The 21,708-nt window shown below is 52.2% G+C and overlaps 1 protein-coding gene across 4 annotated transcripts in view; it reads right to left on the bottom strand.

Moving 5' to 3' along the window:
• Positions 1-21,708, bottom strand: part of PLCG2 (phospholipase C gamma 2) — a 184,308-nt gene that overhangs the window by 40,543 nt on the left and 122,057 nt on the right. For all 4 annotated transcript variants that reach the window (XM_027119166.1, XM_027119165.1, XM_027119168.1 and 1 more), the window contains 10 exons: positions 18,232-18,275; positions 16,600-16,672; positions 11,787-11,888; positions 10,847-10,965; positions 9,233-9,318; positions 7,504-7,624; positions 6,765-6,933; positions 3,294-3,398; positions 1,662-1,751; positions 855-1,030 (listed from right to left, as the gene is read on the bottom strand). In XM_027119166.1, the coding sequence (XP_026974967.1) occupies positions 855-1,030; positions 1,662-1,751; positions 3,294-3,398; positions 6,765-6,933; positions 7,504-7,624; positions 9,233-9,318; positions 10,847-10,965; positions 11,787-11,888; positions 16,600-16,672; positions 18,232-18,275 (1,085 nt within the window). The remainder of the gene's footprint in view (positions 1-854; positions 1,031-1,661; positions 1,752-3,293; positions 3,399-6,764; positions 6,934-7,503; positions 7,625-9,232; positions 9,319-10,846; positions 10,966-11,786; positions 11,889-16,599; positions 16,673-18,231; positions 18,276-21,708) is intronic.

Raw genomic sequence — 21,708 nt, forward strand, 5'->3', positions numbered from 1 at the left:
TAACTGTTCCTCTGGAGCCAGACAGCCTAGGTTCCGATCCTGACTCTGCCACTGAGGAGCTAAGTGACCGTGAACAAGTGACCTGTCCTCCCTGAGTCTCCCCCTATTATTACCCTAGTGGTCCAACAAGGACAATGATAGTATCCTCCTCACAGAGATGTCCTGAGGATGAAACGAGATCACACACAGCATGTGCTCGGAACGCTGCCTGGTACCTGGTAAGCATCTTACAGGCGTTAGCTGTCGCGATTATTTGTATGTTGTTAATATTAGAACTTTTATCCTTCAGGTCTCAATTTAAACACCACTTCTTTCAGGAAGTCTTCCTGGATTATTCTCCCAACATCACACTAGACCCCTCTCTTACAGACTTCCATAACGTCTTGCGCTTTTCCCACTGCACATGTCACAACGAGAATTATGTATCATCTGCCTGATTCCTTTTCCACTGTTCATCTCCCTCCTGAAACTCTAATCTCCATCAGGACAAGGACCCTGTCTGTCTGTCACTGCTAAGTCACTGTGCCTAGCACAGAGCAAGTACCCAATAAATAAATATCTTTTGATGAATTCATGCACAGATGACTGAGTCAATGATGAGTCAATACAGCCTCACCCACAGTTCCGTAAGGCCACTTTACAATTTTAAATACTGCACTGAAATATTGCTCATCTTGTTGACTAAGTTTGGGGGCCCTCACCCAAGACTTGCCCCACACAGCTCACTAAGTAAAGTCTGGGTTTCCAGCCCAGCCCCACCCAAGTCTGGCCTAAGCTGCCACCACTTGCCTCACGGCACCCCACCCCACCAGCCGCGAGGAGAAGGCGCGTGCCCCGGGGAAGACGGCCATTACCAGAAGGACAGGGTGTAGTCATTGGGGTACGTCTCGCTCTCCCGCACCAAGAAGGTCCCATCCTTGCCCCCCGTCTCGGCGCAGTATTCCTGCAGCAGCTTCTCGGCGCTTGTCCTCTTCTCCACCTTCTTGTGGAACCACTTCTCCCCGAAATGCAGCTCCGTGGGGGCTATATCCTGGGCCGCAAGGAGAGGAGGGGTCTCTGAAAACCCGGACCAGACCCCCAGTATCATCAGACTAGTCCCTCTGTGTGTGCCGATTCCTGAATAACAGACTGGACTGGATAACAGACCAAAAACGGCCTCAGCTCACTTTTACCCCGAGAGGTCCGGGAAGCCAGCCTCCACTGCCCTCCCCACCCCCCAGCCACCTACTCCTGACACCTCCCCATTTGTGGTGGCCTCCTGGAGTTCTGAGTCCCGGGATAAGGGGTCCCCAGTACAGCCCTCAACTCTACTGTACAGGAAGCCTGAGAGCCATAATACCGTGGGGGCTGCACTCAAGGGACAGTACCAAGGATGACCAGCAGCCCCGGGGGGGAGGGCAGGAGAGCCAGGAACAGGCTAGTGGGTAAGGCTGGACAGAACATCCAAATGTCCCCATCCTCCCCAGGGAGCACAGGCGAGGCACGCCTTTCAGAGAGCAGGAAAGACACCTGAACCTCACTGGCTAAGCACATGGGCCAGCCAGCCAATCCGAGAAGAGCCAGGCAAGCCTCGGTACCCGAAGAGGCAGCTCCTTGGACTGAGCATGTCCAGGCCTGCCGGCCACCGGGTGAGAGCAGCATTACAGGAGGTGTCCACCTACCGGGGGCTGTTCATCTTCCATAGTCTGTTCAATGTCATCGCTGAAGGACAGCTTGGCATCAGCAATGGCACAGTAGTGCCGAGTCCATTTCTACAAAGTGAAACCAGCGTTAGGGCTTCCCCAAAGTCTCTGCTCCATCAACTCTGAGGCCCAAGGCCCCTGCCTGGCATCACCCCAGCATCCACTGGGAACTCGCCTTTCCTACTCTTGGAGCCATTTATGGTGGTTTCACAGAATTCGATCCCCTGTGAGACATTTCTTTTAAAACATCTATTTATTCTGGGGTTCTTCTGGCATTTTCAGGGCTTCTTTATTCAGGGTGTCTAAGCGTTGACACAACGTAGTATTGTATTCCTTTAATCTGAAGGCTTTTACGAATGATGGGATTGTTTTCTCTGTGTGTGTCCTCACGACTGTCTTTTTCTATTTCACCCATTTTTTAAGACTTTCAGGATTTCTCAGCCAGCCTGTCTAGAGACCCTTTCTTCAACATTTAAATGTGACTTAATTCTATATTTAAATTTCAACCATTTTTATTCCTAGAATATAAGAATAGACATGTAAAAACATACTCAAATGCAGAAAGACAAACATAACATGATACCACTTAATATGTAGAATCTAAAAAATAATGCAAATGAACCTAAACACAAAACAGAAGCAGACTCACAGACGGAAAACAAGCTTAGGGTTACCAAAGGGGAACGTTGGGGGGAGGAATACATTAGGAATATGGGATTAACAGATACAAACTACTATACATAAAATAGATAAGCAACAGGACCTACTGTATAGCACAGGGAACTATATTCAGTATCTTGTAATAACCTATAATGGAAAATAATCTGAAATACATACATATATATATAACTGAATCACTTTGCTGCACACCTGAAACTAACACACCCTTGTAAATCAAATACACTTCAATCAGTGAATCAATGAATTGATCAATACCTACTCAAATAGATTGCCATGTTAGGTTATGGGATATGAGAAGTGGCATTAACATTCAAAATGCCTCATTCCCATCAAAAAATAATGTTTCCTTGGGACTCCCCTGGCAGTCCAGTGGTTAGGACTCTGCGCTTCCACTGCAGGGGGTCCCGCGTTGGATCCCTGGTCAGGGGAACTAAGATCCTGCAAGCCACGTGGCTCGGCCAAAAATAACAGTAATAATGTTTCCAGTGGAACTGCCTCAGATTGGAGGACACTAAGGGGTTAGGACAACGAACTGCATTATCACATCCGAGATTGCATCCTGGGTCAGAAAAAGGACATGAGTGGACAAACTGGAATGAGGTCCACAAATTAGTTGGTAGTATTGTGCCCAATGTTCAATTCCTTGTTATGATAATTATACTCTGGTTACAGAGGATGTTACTATTTGGGGAAACTGGGTGAAGCACGTATGAGAACTCTCTGTGCTTGTATGTGTGTGAGAATCTAGAGTATGTCACATTGAATATAAAACTACTTCAAAATAAAACACTAATGATGCAAAAGAAGAATAGTTTCCTTAAAATGACAAATTCACTTGGCACAAGTGGGAGTGAGACAGGAATCCTCCCGGAGCTCTCCAGCAGGCCGTAACACATTCAGGGCTCTGAGAAGGGGCGCGAGAAGACGCACCTGGTCGATGGAATCCCACATGTACAGTTCACCCTGCTGCCTGTGTTCATCTTTCTTGTCCTCCACGTTGACATCCACGTCGCCTCGGGGGCCCAGCTTCTTATGCTGAGGGGAAAAATACACAAAGCCTGTCTCCCTAAGACCCAGGTTAGGATCTGTGAGCCAGCAAACGTTCATTCACATCAGCCAGGCATCCAGCGGATCGTCCCACCTCAGGGCCTTTGCACTGTCTGTTCTCTCTGCCTGGCTTCTCTCTCACTACACTGCGCTCTGTGCTCGGCGTCACCTCCTCAGAGGAGCTTCCCTAAAAACAGCCCACACTCCCCCTCCCACCCCTGCCACTCTCTAGCCCCTGGCAGTTCATCTTCACGCTCTTTAGCCTAAGTGTATCTACGTATCTATCTGTCTTCTGTCTGTCTTCCCTGCTAGATTATAAGCCCCATGAGGGCAGGGACTTTGTTTTGTTCCCTGTTGAACCTCCTGCACTAGGTTAGCAGATAGCGCTCGATAAATATTCAATGAATCAATGATGCGCCCGCATTCTCCAGCACACAGAGGGCAAGGCAAGATCACAGCCAGCCCATGGGCACAGGCTGTGCAGGGCAGTGGAAGGCACACTGGGGATGTAGATTTAGAAGACCTGGGTGCAAACAGCACTGCTGCTGCTTTATCGGCTGTGTGACCCTGAGCAGGTGGCCGCACCTCTCTGAACCTCTCATGTCTCATCCGCAAGCCTAAGAGGATGATTACGACAACGTCCACCTGGGCGAGTTCACTGACTGCCCATGTGGACTAGCCTTGATAAGTCCCAGTTGTGGTGACCTGGTGGAGGGAGCTCAGGATTGGGAGTCAGACCTGGGCTTGAATTCAGGGCCTATCACCTTCCTCGCTGTGTGGCCTTGGCTGCATGACAATCTGTCTCAGTAACTTCCCCTGTAAAATGGGGGTAACAGGGACTTCCCCGGTGGCCCAGTGGCTAAGACTCCGCACTCCCAACGCAGGGGGCCTGGGTTAGATCCCTGGTCAGGGAGCTAGATCCCACACGCCACAGCTAAGAGTTCGCATGCTACGACTAAGATACCGCATGCCGCAACTAAAGATCCCACATGCCGCAACTGAAGATCCCACATGCCGCAACGAAGACCCAGCGCAGCCAAATAAATAAATAAATATATTTTTTAAATGGGGGTAACATAGCCCCCCTGTCCCGTAAGGCAGTGGGCGTGTAGGATACCTGTAGATAGTGCAGCACGACATAAATGTTCCATTTTGTTCCATCTTTGGCAGGAACTAACTGTGTAACCTCAGCTGAGTCAACCTCTAGACCTCAGGGTCTTCACCTGTCAGGTGGGCTGGGGGCCCGGGATTATCAGTCCTGCAGGTCTGCCGTGAGACTGAATAACACTGACGACCGTGCCCAGCCCAGTGTGTGGCACTCAGTGATCACGTCACAAATGCTACGTCCACCCCTTTTCCCTGAAATTGAAAGGGCTGAACCAAGAGGTACCACAGGTGGGGCAGTGGGAGCTCTAAAAGGAGTCTTCACACCCTAAAACAAGCGCTGGAAAATACATGGGGACACGCAGAGAGCTGTTCTAACAGAAACCGAGGGAAGCCACGGGGGAGCCGGGAACAGAGAGATGCAACGAGGTTCCCTGAAGACTGACTGCCAAACCTGAGGAGCCCTGGACACCTCCCCAGCCCGGCCAAGCACCCTCTGCCTCTCATCCCACCTTCCTCACGCTGGAAGCTTCCCTGAGCGTCTCAGCGGAACCTGCCCCGGGATCTTAGCCGATTTCTCCAAATATGCTGGTGCTTTGATCCCTGAGGGCACCAGCCTCCTCCTCTCTGGATGGGCCTCAGCCAAAGCCCCCTCACAATTTGGTGTTTCTCTGTCAAGCGGTTTGTCTCCCTAGAAGACCGTCGTGATCTCCTGGCATGTAGGAAATATCCCCAATGCATCTTAGTGGTCCAGTGACAATCTAGGGAACATACCACGCGTTCACACTACCCCACCTTCATGGATGTCATCCCCGAAGCCGAAGGGCCTTCTCCCTTCTCTGCCTGGTAAATCCCTTTCTGTCCTTCCTACGAACCTGCCAGCTGTCACTGAAATCCACGCCGCTCCTCCCACCGACGGCTGCCCAGCTAGAGTCAGCCCCTGCAGATGGTGCGGTCATGTGACTAAGTTCTCACGCACTGGACACAACAGCCCAGGACTGTCCAACTGATGTCCCACCTGCTTACCAGGAATCACTCGCCCTGGACCCCTCACATTCCCATTTCTACGAGCTGGAGCTCAATGTGCCTTGCAACCCAGCATGGACCACACGCAAGGACAGTGCCCCCTACGGCAGAGCCTTTGCCAGTTCTGTGGCATGGACCCCCTCTGAAGTCTGGGGAAGACTACGGATGCCTTTCTCAGAATAATGTTTATAATGCATAAAATGAAAGGAGAATCCAATTATATCAAAATACAGCTACCAAGTAAATAAAAAATACTTGCAATATACTAATACATGTACTTCTTTACTAACATCTTCCAAAAGATCTACAGGCAGATCTAATAACCATCATAATTTTAAAGTAGTGACGAGCACACGTTATCTTGAGATATTGGCAACAACGGCAGAAGTGCTATGAAATTATCCATGATTTCTGCTGGTGACGAAGCCTCAAGCGGCTTGTTGCCAATATTCATAATGGAAGGAAGTGTTAAGTTTCACCTACATGTTAATCAAGAGACACCATTTTTGCCCAAAGTTCACACGCCACCACCTCACAAGTTTTATCTGTGGACTCTCTGGGGGTCTGCAGAACCCCATCTGAAAACCCCTTCCCTGGGAGACCGCAGACCAAGATGAGAACATCCTGGGTCCCCGGACAGCCTCGCGGACCAGAGCTCAGAGCTCCTAGAATACTCTCCCGCACATCGAGTCTTGAACTTACATGACTGAAGCCACGGTCCGTCTGGTCTCTTGACCCTAGTGATATACATGCCCAAACGTCACCCCTCCTGGCATCTGTGGTGCAGCCGTCACTCACCCCTCCCCACAGACACCTGTCGCCCCTAGTACACGCAGCCCTCTGGGGCAACTGTTCACTCCCAGCCCAGCCCCCAGGTGAGAACAGAGCCTGGTGGAACAGCCCCAGCTCCTCACGAGGGCCTGACGCAGAGCGGGACATGGTGAAGACTGGCCAAAACAAATGCACGGGAGTGAGTGAACACTTCTGGGGCACCTGCTGTGGGACAGGGCAGTTCCAAGCGCTCCGCACACGGCCTTCCGCGTTATGCTCGCAGCACGTGAACGACGCGGGTTCTGTGGTGAACCCCCAGACCGCGAGGACTCAGAGGCGGCGGGAGGTGAAGCGACCTGGCCCGGGTCAGGCGCGAGGTCAGCGAGGAGAACGGGGAGCCCGTGCCCCGAGCCGCCGGCTCTCCCCACGTGAGCGGCAGCCCCGGGCCGCTACCTTGATGATGATCTTCTCCCGCAGCTGGCTGGGCGACGGCAGCTGGTCAGCACTGGCCTCCGTGGGCTTGGTCAGCAGCAGGTCGCCGAACGCCTCCTTGAACACCCTGGCCATGTGGCGCTGCTGCTGCACGCAGCAGTGCTCCTCGATGGACAGGATCACGGGGAAGCTGCGGGCAGGGAGGGAGGGAGGGGCGCTCAGCAAGCGGGACGGGGCCGCCCACGCAGGGCTGCCTGGCCCGGCCTCCGGGACCAGGGCGTGCCCTGTGCTCTCGGCCTCGGGGCACGCCAGCGCTCAGCTGGGGCTTCTCAGCAGCGACTTTGGCCAGGATGGAGCCTGGGGTGGGCTGTGTGTGTGCGGGGGGGGGTATCTGTGTCGCTATGTGGGGTGTACATGTGTGTCTGTACGTGGAGAATATACGTCTGATCATGTGTCTGCGGAGGGGGTGTCTGTGTGTCTTTGTGTTCTGGGGGTGTCCTATGCGGGCGGTGCCTCTGCACGTGAGCATCTGTGTGGGATGTGTGTGAATGTACGTGCGCGTGCGCTGGGGGGAAGGGGGCGTCTGCGCCCATCCGTGGGGGGACTGCCCGTGTCTGTGGGAGGATGTCTCTGAGTGTGTGTGTGTGTCCATGCGGGGTGTGTCTGCAGGGGGGGTATGTTTGTGTGTGTGTCTGTCCACCCAACCCTAGCCGCCTTCCCCTTAAAGGTGAACCACCAGGAAGGAAATCAGCCAACTGACCTCGAGGTGACAAAGGCATGGTCCTTGATGGCCTGCACGACGTCATCGAACTTGATCTTGGTGGTTCGCGTCCAGCCGTGGTAGATGATGGGCTTCCCGTCGGGCCCGTCCCAGCAGTCCACTGAGGGCAGAGACGTGCAGTCTCAGCACCCGCGCCTCCCTAGTCTACTGAGGGCGGCCACGCTGCCCGGGTGACGACCGCGCCACCAGCCCCGGTCCCCGCACTGGCTCAGTCACCAGGACCCCGGGGCCAGAACCGGTATCGCCCTCAGGGGCCACCAACATGAGGACACGTGTTACCTATGCGGTTACAGGAAGATTTTGGTCGTCTAATTAAAGCTCCCGCTGTCCAAAAGAAACGAAACGTTTCTTTTTTAACAAGAGATTTATCATGTGTTTTATCTTCTGATTTGACTTGTCTAAACCTTGGCTTGCTTCTTCTGCCAGCGGAAAGAATACAGAGCAATGGGAAATTTATTTTTAAAGATTCACGGTAAAATATTCAGACCGAACTAGGTTATGCAGAAGGTGAGCATCCCCTATATATTTTTTTTTTTTTTTTGCTGTACGCGGGCCTCTCACTGCTGTGGCCTCTCCCGTTGCAGAGCACAGGCTCCGGACGCGCAGGCCCAGCGGCCATGGCTCACGGGCCCAGCCGCTCTGCGGCACGTGGGATCTTCCCGGACCGGGGCACGAACCCGCGTCCCCTGCATCGGCAGGCGGACTCTCAACCACTGCGCCACCAGGGAAGCCCTCCCCTATATTTTTGACCCCCAAAAATAGGAATAGGAGCTGACAGTTTCAAACTTGATTTTTCACATTTGCTTTTTCCTAAGGAGGGACAAAGGCATGAATTAAGCAACGCTCTGTAGGAATAACTGCCGCTAAGGCCTGATGCCCTGATGGATGCTTTTGATGAAACCGGAGCCTACATCAGTCGTTTGTGCCTCTTCTCAGCCCGGTACAGCCATGAGCCTCTGGCGCTGAGTCGGGCCGGGGGCGAAGGGTGGGGGGACAGGAGGAAGCACCGGCCCCCGGCCACGTCCGGGGCCTGGAATCACCTCTGCCGGGGTGGCTGTGAGCAACTGGGGACAAAGAGTCAGGGTGGGGCTTCCCTGGTGGCACAGTGGTTGCGAGTCCGCCTGCCGATGCAGGGGACGCGGGTTCGTGACCCGGTCCAGGAGGATCCCGCATGCCGCGGAGCGGCTGGGCCCGTGAGCCATGGCCGCTGAGCCTGCGCGTCCGGAGCCTGTGCTCCGCAACGGGAGAGGCCACAGCAGTGAGAGGCCCGCGTACCGCAGGAAAAAAAAAAAAAGAGTCAGGGCGGCGGCCATGGCAGGGCCGTTGCTGAAGCACGCAGGGTGTCTGCTGCCTCGAACACAGCAGCCCAGAAAGAAGCCGAGGGACAGGAAGACAGTAAGGCCGTCCTGGCTGCTGGCCTCCCAGCCCCTCCACTGTATCCAGACACTTTCTGGAGCCCAAGGTGCTGTGGCTCCAGCCTGGCCCGGCTCAACACCACTCCTCGTCGTGGCGACCTTCTCTTCTGGGGAAAGGTCCCCGGCTGGTGGCCGCGTGGCTCACCCCAGATGCTACGGGCACCTGGGTTCTCCCTCCATCTGTCCCGTGCATCCCCACTACTCGGGCCTCCAAACAAACAAAGCATCCAGCAACAACACGGCCAGTCGCAGCCCGCCGACCGCGTGGCCGCCAGCGCGAAGGGGGTACTCACGCTCAATGCAGCGGCAGCCCATCCGCAGACAGCGGATATAGGCCTCCGGGGACGACTCGCTCCGAAGCTGGTCACCCGTGAGGTACCTGGACGAGAGGAGGTGGGCGGCTGTGTGGGAGCAGGCCTGCAGCTCAGGGCATCCCCAGGGAACTTCTCAGCCCGAGCTCCCAAAGGCCCGAGTTCTCCCTGTCCACAAAGACCCCCATTTAGGATCCGGGCCAGACACATGCAGTCGTGTGGCCGAGCCAGTCATGAGACTCAGGCCGTGATCGTGGGCTATAAGGATAAACATCCTGGCAATCCAAGTGTGGGCTCGAGAACGTGTGTTCTTTCGAGGAGAATTCGGTCAAAGGGTGTCAGGCGGGAGACTGACGTATGATGATAAATTAACAACCCCCCTGCCCCGCCGCTGCCCACTAGGCCCTCAGTCTCAACAGGGCAGAGATGGGCCATCATTCTGATACCAGGGCCCCAGGCCAAGCACAGAACAGATGGGACTTACCACCCTATGAACTATGTCCACCAAAACTGACGTGAAAATACCTATTTTTCTCACTCTCCTCCTGACCACATTCCCCCTTTAAGAGTCTGTGGTGCTCAGCTGTTTTCTAGGTTTGGCAGGACTGACCATTCTAAGACACAAACTCAAACCAGCGGACGTGGTGGGGAAGAGAGAACCATGAAGTCAATTGGCCCCGGAAAAGGAAGGTACCTTCCAAAATGCCGGGAGGTGAACTTAAGGGCCTTCTCTCCAACTCCTGCCTGGACTGACACTTGGTAAAGTACCAGTCGACAGCTCTCTGGATGCCCAGAACCCAGGGCCTCCACCCCCCCACCTGACAAAGCAGACTGAGTAACAGAATTTGAGTGTAACACCCATTTCTCCCTTCCCGTCTGCTCTTTTTTGCAATCAGGGCAATCTTCCAAAGATACGCATTTGAGTGTGGTGTTCTCTGGCCTAAAAGCTATCAGCGGCTCCCACTGCCACTGCCCTCGCTCTGACCTCAACGATTCCACTCAAGCTGACCCTCCTGTCCTCTCCTGCCACTCACCCTGCCAGGTTCTACACTCTAGTCCTACTAGAACCCCCCCAGTTCCTCCTGCCCCTGGACCTTCGCACATGCCGTTCCTCTGTCTGAACCCTCCTCCTCGCCTCGCCACCTGTTCTTCTCTCACCAACTCCGGCTCATCTGAAGACTCAAAGGAGGCCTTTTCCCCTCCAAGCTCATGAGGACGGGGCTGCTCCTGCCCTTTTCACTGCTGTATCCCCAGCACCCAGCAAGCACAGGGCCTGGCACAGGGCAAACTCTCAGTAAATATCAGTTCAGTGACTAATTCAGTTGCTTTCCTGTGACCACTAAGAATGAGATGCCCAAACAGTGCCAACCAGCTTTGTTGACTTGCTTCTTAGGGCCACAGAAAAAGGTATATTATTGCAAAACCAACTGGGAAAGAGAGATGCATCCCCCCATCCTCCAGAAGCTTTCATATATTCCAATCTGAGCAGCGAGGGCCTGCACTCTGCCCACGCGCTTTGCCAGAGCAGTGCCCTTGAGCGCCCACCGTATTGCCCTTCACCTGCCTGACCCGCTGCAGGCTCGCGGCGAAACTCACGTGTTATGTGATGAGGAGATCCAGTAATGGGACAAGGGGTTGTTCATGTCCTGCACATCCACCACGTCATACTTCTCATCCCAAATGCTGTTCTCCCGGGAAAACAGGTACGTGAGGAACTAGGAGAGTCACAAACACAAAGAGGGGATCATCACACTGAGGACAGGTGGTGCCGGGTTCTTCTGGGTCTGTGTCAACACGGGGAGATGGTACACGAATATTCTACAGATGGTCTCCAGACCTCAGTTACACAAGTTTTCAGTGCAGAAAACTCAGACTGCAATAGGCTGTACCAACACACGTTTCACTGACCTATACGGTATTTACCTTTTTAATGTGTATCCTCAAATATGTGAGGCTACAAGAGGATATGCTGCCCATATATAAGTTTTAAGGCATAATAACATTACGAACAGTTGTGAACCTACATGAGAAACAGAACATGCCAGTATCGTAACATCTAAAAGGCAGGAAATTTCATATCCCAGTTCCTGACCCCTTAAAAAAAAAGAAAAATCAGAAGATTGAGTGACAGTGGGTAACACTCTGTTTCCTGGGAACCACGGTACATGGGACTGGAGCTCCCCAGTTCCCCCTCACACAGGGCCAAATGCACCCATTTCCACATCGTGCAAGAGCCCCAGAAACCTTGGAATTTCCTTGCTCTGCTTGTAATGGTTAGAGACTCCCTGGCAGCACACGCCCTCTAGTGACAAAAGCAAAGGTCCCGCCCAGGCTACAGGATCAAATAGAGGAAGAGAAAAGTCAAAGGCTGTGATGGTTCAGGACCTGGAAGGAAAAAAAAAGTTCTCGACTAAGAGAGCCAGTTTCGGGGCATCTAACGGCAAAGCCCTCCGAGGGAAGAGGCCCAGAAAATACACCTTGGAGGACAGACACCTGAATCACAAAGCCATGCCAACAGGACGAGGGGCCCACTTACCTCATCCACGAACAGGAAGGGCTCGGCAGTTTCTCTCATCGTGTCATCAATGAACTTTGTCATCCGCTCACGGACTTTGTTCAGATCCTGCGCCCAGAGCTCCTTAGAATGATAAAGAGAACAAGAAATCATCAGAAAGACGAACTGTAAAATTCTTTGCCTCTCAGGATCCGGTTTCAGTCGAAGACCCAAACATGGACGTATTCTGCATGCACATGCCATCCAGGCCTTACCCTGTGCAGGGCCAACATTTTCCCTAAAGGACCAGAGAGTAAACATTTTAGACTCTGGGCCCCAACCATTCAATTCTGCTACTGTCGTGCAAAACGAGCCACAGGCACACAAATAACTGTGGCTGCGTTTGTAAATAAAACTTTATTTATAAAAACAGGCAGTGGGCCAGATTTGGCCCCTGGGTGTAGTCTGCCGACTCCTGCTCTACGCTAGTTCTTTATACGCGTTATCACAAGGAGGCGGGGAGCACAGTGACATCAGACCCCTGGGGTTACTCGCCTGGCTGATGCTGAGCAGGTTACACACCTTTTCTGTACCTCCTCATCCGTTACATGGGAATAATGGTACCTACGCACAGAGGCTGTGACGGGCTGGATGAAATAAGGGTCTGTGCTTAACACAGCACCCGGTACACGGAAGGTGCTCAAATCACGGCATTGTGTGAGCAATCGTCATCCTCCCGTGACATCTCGTTTAGTCCAGAAAACTCTGCAGGTCACACACTGTCATCATCATTTTACAGACAAGGAAACAGAAGCTCAGGACATCACATGATGATCCCGACTTCACACAGCTGGGAAGTAGGAGAGCTGGGCTTCCAAATAACTGAACTTTGGAAAACAGATATAGAATCAGTCCAGATCAGTGAAGCAGTGTGCTGCTCAGACAACAGCAACGTCTGAAAGATACATGACCAGTTCAAAAACAGCTTCTGCACCGTCTCAGAACTTCGAAAGCCCTTTAGAAAAAGAATATATAACCTAAAGTAACTTTATTGTTTTCCTCCTCAAACCCTAAAACCCCAAATATTCATAGACAAGAGGATGACACCTGAGCCACAGATTCCACTTTGACTCATGTTTTCTGGGTTCCAAACATTCTAAAAGCTCCATCTTTAAGAATCATAAAAGCACATGTGTTACCCGACGTGTGCAGCTGGATGGGAAGGGTCAGATCAGGACATTTGAAACAAGGAAAAGCATAAGGGCAGACACAAATGAGGTGGGTGCAAATCAACAATAAGCCTTGCTGTTCATCCTTGCAAATCTACTTGGATAAAGGACACCCAATAGCTGGGAGCTGGGGGAGCATCCAGTTCATTTGAATACAGCAGTGATGCAATCCTTGAATACCAGAGCATGAAACTCAAATTGTAGGATACTTAATGCACATGCCTAGACGCCCCCAAAAGGCCAAAAGCTTCCTGCTTCCTTCTCCTAAAAAGCTTTCGCATAAAAGAACACGGGTACTGGACTTCCCTGGTGGCGCAGCGGTTAAGAATCCGCCTGCCAGTGCAGTGGACATGGGTTCGATCCCTGGTCCAGGAAGATGCCACATGCCGCAGAGCAACTAAGCCTATGTGCCACAACTACTGAGCCTGTGCTCTAGAGCCCATGAGCCACAACTACTGAGCCCGCGTGCCACAACTACTGAGCCCACGCACCCAACTACTGAAGCCTGCACACTCTAGGGCCCGCGAGCTGCAACTACTGAACCCGCATGCTACAGCTACTGAAGCTCGTGCACCTAGAGCCCATGCTCTGCAACAAGAGAAGCCACCGCAATGAGAAGCCCACGCACTGCTCGCCACAACTAGAGAGAAAAGCCCACGTGCAGTAACGAAGACCCAATGCAGCCAAATAAATTACTTACTTAGTTAATTAAAAAACAAAAACAAAAAAAATGGAAACTTAGCTGCTATAACCTGGAACTGCACTGGCTGTAAATAAGAAATCTTCTACCTAAAGGAGTTTAAAATATGAATACTCTGGGGGGGTAGAAAAATGTATCCACTTGGTGTGGGGTATTGAATTGGGCAACTATCAATATAATAATGAAAATGATCAGAGTAGTGATGAGAGGAACCAGCATGGTGAGGCCGTCAACACTGGGCAGGGGCAGCCTACCGGGTTCTGGGCTCAACCTTGTCACATGGTGGCTCATTTTGAACTCACATAAGCCCAGGCAGGACATATAATATTATTCTCCAGTTATATAAATAAGAAAGCTGAGGCTTCAGTCATTAATTAAGTTGACCTAATGATGAGCCCAAGACCAACGCAGGCACATCAGTTCCGGGTCAGTCAGTGTCACCCATGCCTCCCAGGGCTGGACTGCGGCGCATTTAACCAGCCCTCGAGTGGAAACTCAGATCAGTTCCAAGTTCTCACTTCTATTAAAAATGCTGCCATTATTTAGGATAAGTTCCTAGGAGAGCAATTATTTAATCAAAGTATATAAGCCTCTTTTCAAAGTTTTCATTTTAATTGTGTATTGCCAATGTGTTTTCTAAAAACCTGTACTAATTCGCACACCAAGTGCTACAGTGGTTATTCCACATATGAGCATCCACCACCCCCAACAAACGTCCTAGGTCACTGACTCTGCTCCATGCCTGCATCCCACAGAGCGCTGGAAGCTGGGACATTCCGGGTCCACGAAACATACGGCTCAGGGGCCCCATCCCTGGCAGCACATCTTGTTCCCGTCACGCGCACCCACACACATGCTCATGGGCTGCCTGCGTCCTCACTCCCGGATGCGGGATCCTAACGCCCTGTACCTTGCTCTGGGCCCACAGCCCTGATCTCTGAGGGCAGCCCAGCCACGGGGCCGGTGTAGGGAAAGCCTGTGACCCTCCCCTGGAATAAAATTACTGAGCACGAGGTGGTGGATTCCAGGATATAAGACTACTTGTCTCTAGGAGTTTAACCGTTTAACTTCAAGGGCTCTGTACAAAACTGAGTAATTCAGCGCAAGGAAGCGCACGGCGGAAAAGCAAACAGCCTGGGCCTCTGTCTCTGCTTCACTCTCCTGGCAGCACCGCACCGTGCGTGTAATTGTGCTCAACAGAATTCACGGATCCCCCCTCGGTTCTCCTGCCCTGGGTTGTAGTCTCAGGCGGGGCAAGGAAGCCTTCTCTTGGTCACTGCCATTCACCCAACGTGGGGAAAGCGCGACACCTCAGAGCCCTCGGTCAGCGTTCATCACGCACCACAGCAGCTACCAGCTCTGCCCCTCGCGCAAGCGTGCGTCTGTTTACGTTCCCTACAATCAATGACGTCTGAACGTGGGATGTGTACTGCCTGACACTAGGAAATTCGTGTTCATTGTGAAAGGTGTAGCAGGGGTATTATGGCCATGTTTTCTAAAAAAAAAAAAAAAAAGTCCATTTCATAAGAGAGACACGTTGAAGTATTTTCAAATGGAATGATACACAGTCCGGGGTTTACTTTAGAATTTGCCAGCAAGTAAATGAAGAAGGAAAGAAGGGAAGGGAGACACGTGGGTATGGAGATGGAGGATGGATGAAATCAAAGTGGCAGAATGTTCTTTGTCATCAGAGTGATGGGTACAGGGTGGCTTATGATGCCAGCCTGTCTACTTTTGTGCATGTTTGAGATGTGCTATAATACACAGTATTTTTTGAAAGTAAATGAACTGAATATTACTATGAAAAAAACTATATATTGTTATTATGAAAAAGTCTATTAAAAAAAACTAAAGAGAATAAAAGTAAATGAAACTCCAGTGATATAAACAAAAATTTGAAATAGATATGTGACTACGCAATATATATGTACTCATACACACACACAAAGATCAAGGCCATGGGATTCCCTGGTGGCACAGTGGTTGAGAGTCCGCCTGCCGATGCAGGGGACACGGGTTCGTGCCCTGGTCCGGGAAGATCCCACATGCCGCGGAGCGGCTGGGCCCGTGAGCCATGGCCGCTGGGCCTGCGCGTCCGGAGCCTGTGCTCCGCAATAGGAGAGGCCACAACAGTGAGAGGCCTGCGTACCGCAAAAAAATAAAAAGATCAAGGCCATCTTGTCTAATCCCCACAATTCTGAGAGGTAGGGTTCTCATCCCCACTTAAAGAGGAGGAAAGTGGGACACAGAAAGGTCAAACCACCTGCCCAAGGTCACACAGCTGGTGAGAGGATGTCAGGTTTCTCTCACTCTAACTCAGTTTCTCAGCCGAGGCACTACTGACATGTGGGGTTGGGTAATTCTCTGTTGGGGGGCGGGGAGCTGACCTGTGCACCTTTAGTTATTGCGCAGCATCCCTGGCCTCTACGCACCAGATGGCAATGGCAGCTCTGAGTCGAGTCTGCAGCCATTGCCCTGGGGCAGAACCATCCCCTAGAAAACCACTGCCCAACACAAACTCTGACTCAGCCACCAGCTCGGAGCCCACACGCAAACATTCCGGGAGACGTCCACCTGTCATTTGTTTAAGGACAGCTGTGCCACCTTATCCCCCAGAGGACCCACAGGCTCATCCACCTTGGTCACACCCTCCACGAGTCAGGGAAGGCTTCCTGGGGAAGCGACACCAGAGCTGAGCTGAGAGGAGCAGAAGCCGGCAGGTGAGCACACCGTCCGCCCGCCCTGCGGTGTCCTCTTTCCCTTCCTCCAGCTGGGGCCTGGGAAAGGGGCTGATTCCAGAGTCTAAGCCCCCGAGGCGGCACTGAGCAGGGAGGCGACACCTGTTTCATGAACGGCAGGTGGTGAGAAGGTGAGCAACCGCTGGGGCAGCCCCACCCCAGAAGCCCCTGCCCTGCTGTCCTCTCACCTGCTGTTCATGTAAGAGAAACCGCTGGAAGTCGTGCAGGTGAACAGCGGAGGCATCCGGCCGGTCGGTGTTGCTGTCCTCGGGGAAAGGGAGGGTGTTGAGAGAGGGGCAGCCAACAGTCAGGAGGCGATCCCAGCCAGCAGGACGGCCACCCAGACACCCAGCCGAGTGCCCCCCGCAGGGCCTGGTGCAGGCTGGCCAACAGGAAGACGAAGGTGACCCAGACGACATGCCTGACCCAGGAGGATTCAGAGGGGCCCTGACACCAGAACCTGGGAGAACTGGGCCCTGGAATCTACACTCGGCTGTTCCCAGGTGGTCCAGGTGCAAGGCAGAAGGAAGGGGGAGGGAGGGCGGGCGGGCACGGACAGGCGTGGACAGCAAACGCCCGGGCAGGGCTGGATGTGGAGAGCGTTTGGGGTAGGCGATGCTGGAGAAATGACTCCAGAGTTGGCTGAGCCGTCGAGGGCTCTGAAGCAGGGGTGCGGGCCAGATGAAGCCCCCAACTCTGGCGGACAGGGAGAATCAGCTGGAACCTGCAAGATGAGAGCTGTGGAGCGAGCAGAGGCCCGCTGCTGGGAGAGTTTTCCATTTGACACGGACCCCTTCACCCTGAATAAAGGGAGATTCCACCTCGGCCAGCAGCTTGCTGACTGATGGCCTCGTGGAGAGGATGCTCATAGCTACCAGAAAACCAGAACCTCACTGGACTGGCAACCCAGTTCGCTATGGAAAGCGTATCCGGCAGAGCAGGGCATTCTGGGGAAATCTGTACTTTTCCCTGAGCACATGCAGCGGGGGTGGAAGGTGGAGGGTCTCTTTTGAAATACAGGAGGTAAAACAAGCTTTAAGCTTTCTCTCTTTACTAAACACTCAGGGTCCAAAAGTCTGTTGTCTCTGCGTGCATTTCCAACCTTCTTTCCTAACCAGCCTCGTGGTCCAACAATACTAATCTTTTCATTAAAATACCACATAAGAATTGGATTCGTTTTATATACATTTTAGAGTCTTGGGGTTTCTGGCTTAGAAGGTAACTGAGGGAATAGTTGCCAGGGCATCCTCATCAATGAGGGCTGCTTCCAAAAAGCAGGCCCAGGTCAGCGGGCCGCAAATCACATTCTAGGCGCTATTAACTCCATGGCAAACATTTCTCCCAGGTAGACAGGCTCAGAGGACATAGACCACTTTATAATTAGGGGAATTAGTAAGTGTAGTAGAGGTCCTGACAAGTCCTGCAGCACTTAGGCTTTAATAATAACATCACTGTCACTATTTACGAGCCCTGCCATGCACCACGTGAAGCACTTGATATGCTTCAACCCATCTGAATTCAGTTCACTCTGCTTAGCCAGGAATTTCCCCAACGCACCTCTGGGAAAGGAGGTCCTGAAGCAAGCAAGCTTCTCTACAGAACCTTCTGGGTCACCCTCCCAACATTCCACAAGCCCTGTTGCTGTGCATGTTTATTCGTGGCACAGGCTTGGGCCGGCCAGTTCCCCAATAGGGGGACCCCACCAGTGCCTGCCCGAGAGGTGACCTCCTGGAGTTCCCATGGCAAGGCTGGGAGGACCCACAAGGGCACCAACGCCCGGCACAACTACCCAGAACAACAACCCGGCAGAGGCGCCTCACCCCAAGATGAACACGGAGGAATCCTTTTTGAATTCGTCAAGAATCTAAAATAGAAAACAGAAGGAACACACCCATGAAACAACGTTAGACAAGTCGAGACGCTTAATGCAAATACACAGATGTTTTTGTTGTTAAAAACTTATCATTGTCATTTATGTGACTTGCCAATGTTCAAATAATTACATCCTTACACAAAAGGTGGAAGCCTTCCTCACCCCTTGCAGAGTCTTTTTTCTGAAAAGCAACCATTCGATGATTTGGCAGGTCTCCGTCTCGAGTTTGTTTTATGGATATTCATTTAACTCTATCTTATCATATTATATTACGTCTATGTCTCCCAACTTTTTGCTGTTGTTTCAAGCTTTACGTATTATTCAGCAACCTCAAATCGCCCTACCTCACTACTTTCAAAACCCACAGCGTATTCCATAACATGTCTGTCTTTCAATTTTCTGCTATTATATCCAGTCCTACAAAGAACGTTCATACACATATATCTTTGTGCACTTGGGCCAGCATTTCCAGTGGGTAGTTTCCTGGGCAGGAAAGCGCCTGGACACGGGGTGTGTACTTTGGCAGATTCACCAAATTGCTTTCAAAACAGCTGTCCTGACCCGCAGGCCCACCAGAGAATGCACACCCTTTTCTGCACCCTCACGGGTACATTTCCAATCCTTAATATTTCAATGAGCTCATTTCTAATCCTTGAATTCAAGAGAAAGAAACAAATATTCGACAGCTCTGGTCCTACACTTCATGGCCTACTGATCTCCCAACCACTGACGGAAGGATGGCGAGCTCCTCCACCAGGAAGGCCTGGGGTCCCTCCACTCACTGGCCACGCATTTTCCACATGCACGCGCACGCATGCATGCATGCACACACTCACACGCCACACACAGGCACACCCATACTGCGTCTATTTCTGGCTAGGTAGCATCACTGAAATAATCTTTAATGAGACTGCGATTGGATAAGCATTTGAGTAATTCTGGGCACAGATGGAAATGTAGCCCCTGGCAGGTTACAAATGCTAATGATATAAAACAACTCCTGCTCTAGATTCCCCAAGTCCTCTTGCCAAACTGCTTGCACTCCAGGATGACGTGGAAGCTCTATGTTCTAGAACAGGTATCCACAGGCCCCTGGGAAGAATCAGGGGATCTGCATAAGTCTGTGCAAATATGTTGGGTTTTTTTTTTCTGGAAAGATGATGCACAGCTTTAATGAGCATCTCAAGGAAGCAGGTCACCAAAAATGATGAGGAGTCGCTTTCAGAATGACTTAGAAATACTTCCTTTCATCTATGTGTCATTTACAGCAAGGCTATTGATTTTAAAAAGAAAAGGGATTTTAGGCAGTGCCAGCTGTTTGTTATCTGGAGTCATTTGGCCCTTAGATCACTGGGTCAATCTGGTGCTTAAGGCCGGATCATTTCCAAACCCAAATCCCGAAACTGGTTTCCCTACGTTGGAGAAAGGCCATCTGTGACCCCCCTTCAACTGTCCACTCCACGCGGTCCTTACTTAAAACCAGCCCCTGCCTTGCCTTGCCTTGCGATGATGTACAGAAAAAGCTGCACCCCATTTCAGCTACATGAGGAGCTGGGATGCAGGAGGAGGTGCCTCTACTGTGGAGATGCTCCAGAGCCAGGAAAGATGGGGAGCAACACCTCAGCTTCCCCACTCCTCTGCCTGCAATCTCCTGTCACCCCATTTGCTGAACCCCCTGGAGGCAGAGGTGCCTGGGAACTTCTTTGTAAGAATCAGCCCCTCGGGGTACAGAGCAGGGCAGAGAACGCACTAAAATCGAAGAGGCAAATATGACCAGCCCAGGGCTCACCACTCAGGTAGCACACATGGAAGCAAACCCAGTTCTCTCAGAATTCAAAGGCCGAGGTGCCTGAGGATACGTTAGGAGATGGGCAGAATGCACTGGGGGGCAGGGGTCATGGGAAGTGGGAGAGAGGAATCAGGATGATTCCTGGGCTGTCCCAATGGGGTGGCCAGGTATGGGTTCATGGCAGTGGAGGTGGGGGTCGGTGCTGAGTATCACGCCGCCTCTTCTGGACACTCTAGCGTGAGATGCGAGGCAAGCTGGCAGTCAGGGGAGTCTGGCATTCAGGGGAGACGTGGGGGCCGGAGACGTGTTTCTGGGAGTAATCAGCATAAAGATGCTATTTGAAGCCGGGGGACCAGATAGGATCACACCAAGAGTAAACAGAGAAGACAAGAGTTCTGTGGACTGAGTTTTGGGTAGGGATGTACAAAAAACCAGCAATAGCATGGTGGGTCTTTTCCTGAAAGCAGCTGGGAGGCCATTCTGGGGGTGCAGCGGGTACTGGGCGTTTCTCCGCCTGGGTGTCAGCATAACTGCAGGGAAAGCTGTCCCTCACCATCTCTGGCCACAGACGCTTGAGGACACGCCAGTGCGTGTGAGCAGGGGGCTGGCTGAGGAGCTGACGGGCACTGCATGGTCCCCCGTGGGGTCCACTCAAGACTCTGGGGGACCAGCGGGTTGGTGGGGCAGAGGGGAGTCACCAGCTCCCTCCGGCAGCAACTAGTTTAACAACTGGTATCAGCACTTGCCGGCGAAGCACCGGCCTCACCTGGGTCATGCCAACCATCAGACGCCGAGAAACCGAAGACCCAGCTAAAGAGGCTGAGAGCCAGCAGGAGGCGACGCACGAGGAGGAGGAAGACAGTGCAGCACCCAAAACCCAAGCGACAACATCAAGGAGAGAGCGGCCAACTGCCACGCGGGTCACATGCCACGGAGCAAACAAAACAAAGACCAGAGGGTGGACCACTGTACCTGTCAAGGCGGAGGTCGGTGGTAATGGGACAAGGTGAACTGCTGTGGGGTAGGAGGCACGGAAACACGACTGGAATGGGCTCCAGAGGTGGAGGGAGGGAAGCAAGCGCAGACGGTGGCGCAGATGGCACTCTTGGAACAGGTCACTCTACAGGGTCAGAGAAATGGGGCGGCAGCCGGAAGGGGGAGGTGTGTCAGGAGGATGTTCTAAAGATGGAAGAATGTGCAGCATGTGCTATGGGTAGAACCGCGTCCCCCAAAAGACACGTCCAAGTCCTAACACCACCTGTGAATGCAGCCTTATTTGGAAACAGGGTCTTTGAAGATGCCATCAAGTTAAGTGGAGGTCATGCTAGATTAGGGTGGCCCTAAATCCAATGAATGGAGTCCTTACAAAGAGGGAGATTTGCAGACAGACACACAGAGAGACGGTGCCCATGGGATGATGGAGGCAGAGACTGGAGAGGTGCGTCTACAAGGTAAGGAGCACCCAGGATCGCCAGCAAACGGCAGAGGCTGCAGAGAGGCGAGGAACAGATGGTCCCCTAGAGCCATCAGAAGGGGTGTGGCTCTGCCCACACCTGGCTTCAGACTTAACCTCTAGAACTGTGAGAGAATGAAGTTCTGGCTCTTTTAAGCCACTCAGTTGTGGGTCCCTTGTTA

Source organism: Aethalodelphis obliquidens, unplaced genomic scaffold, assembly GCF_003676395.1.
Source record: "Aethalodelphis obliquidens isolate GAN/ISIS:26980383/991018 unplaced genomic scaffold, ASM367639v1 scaffold20, whole genome shotgun sequence".
Classification (NCBI taxonomy): Eukaryota; Metazoa; Chordata; class Mammalia; order Artiodactyla; family Delphinidae; genus Aethalodelphis; species Aethalodelphis obliquidens.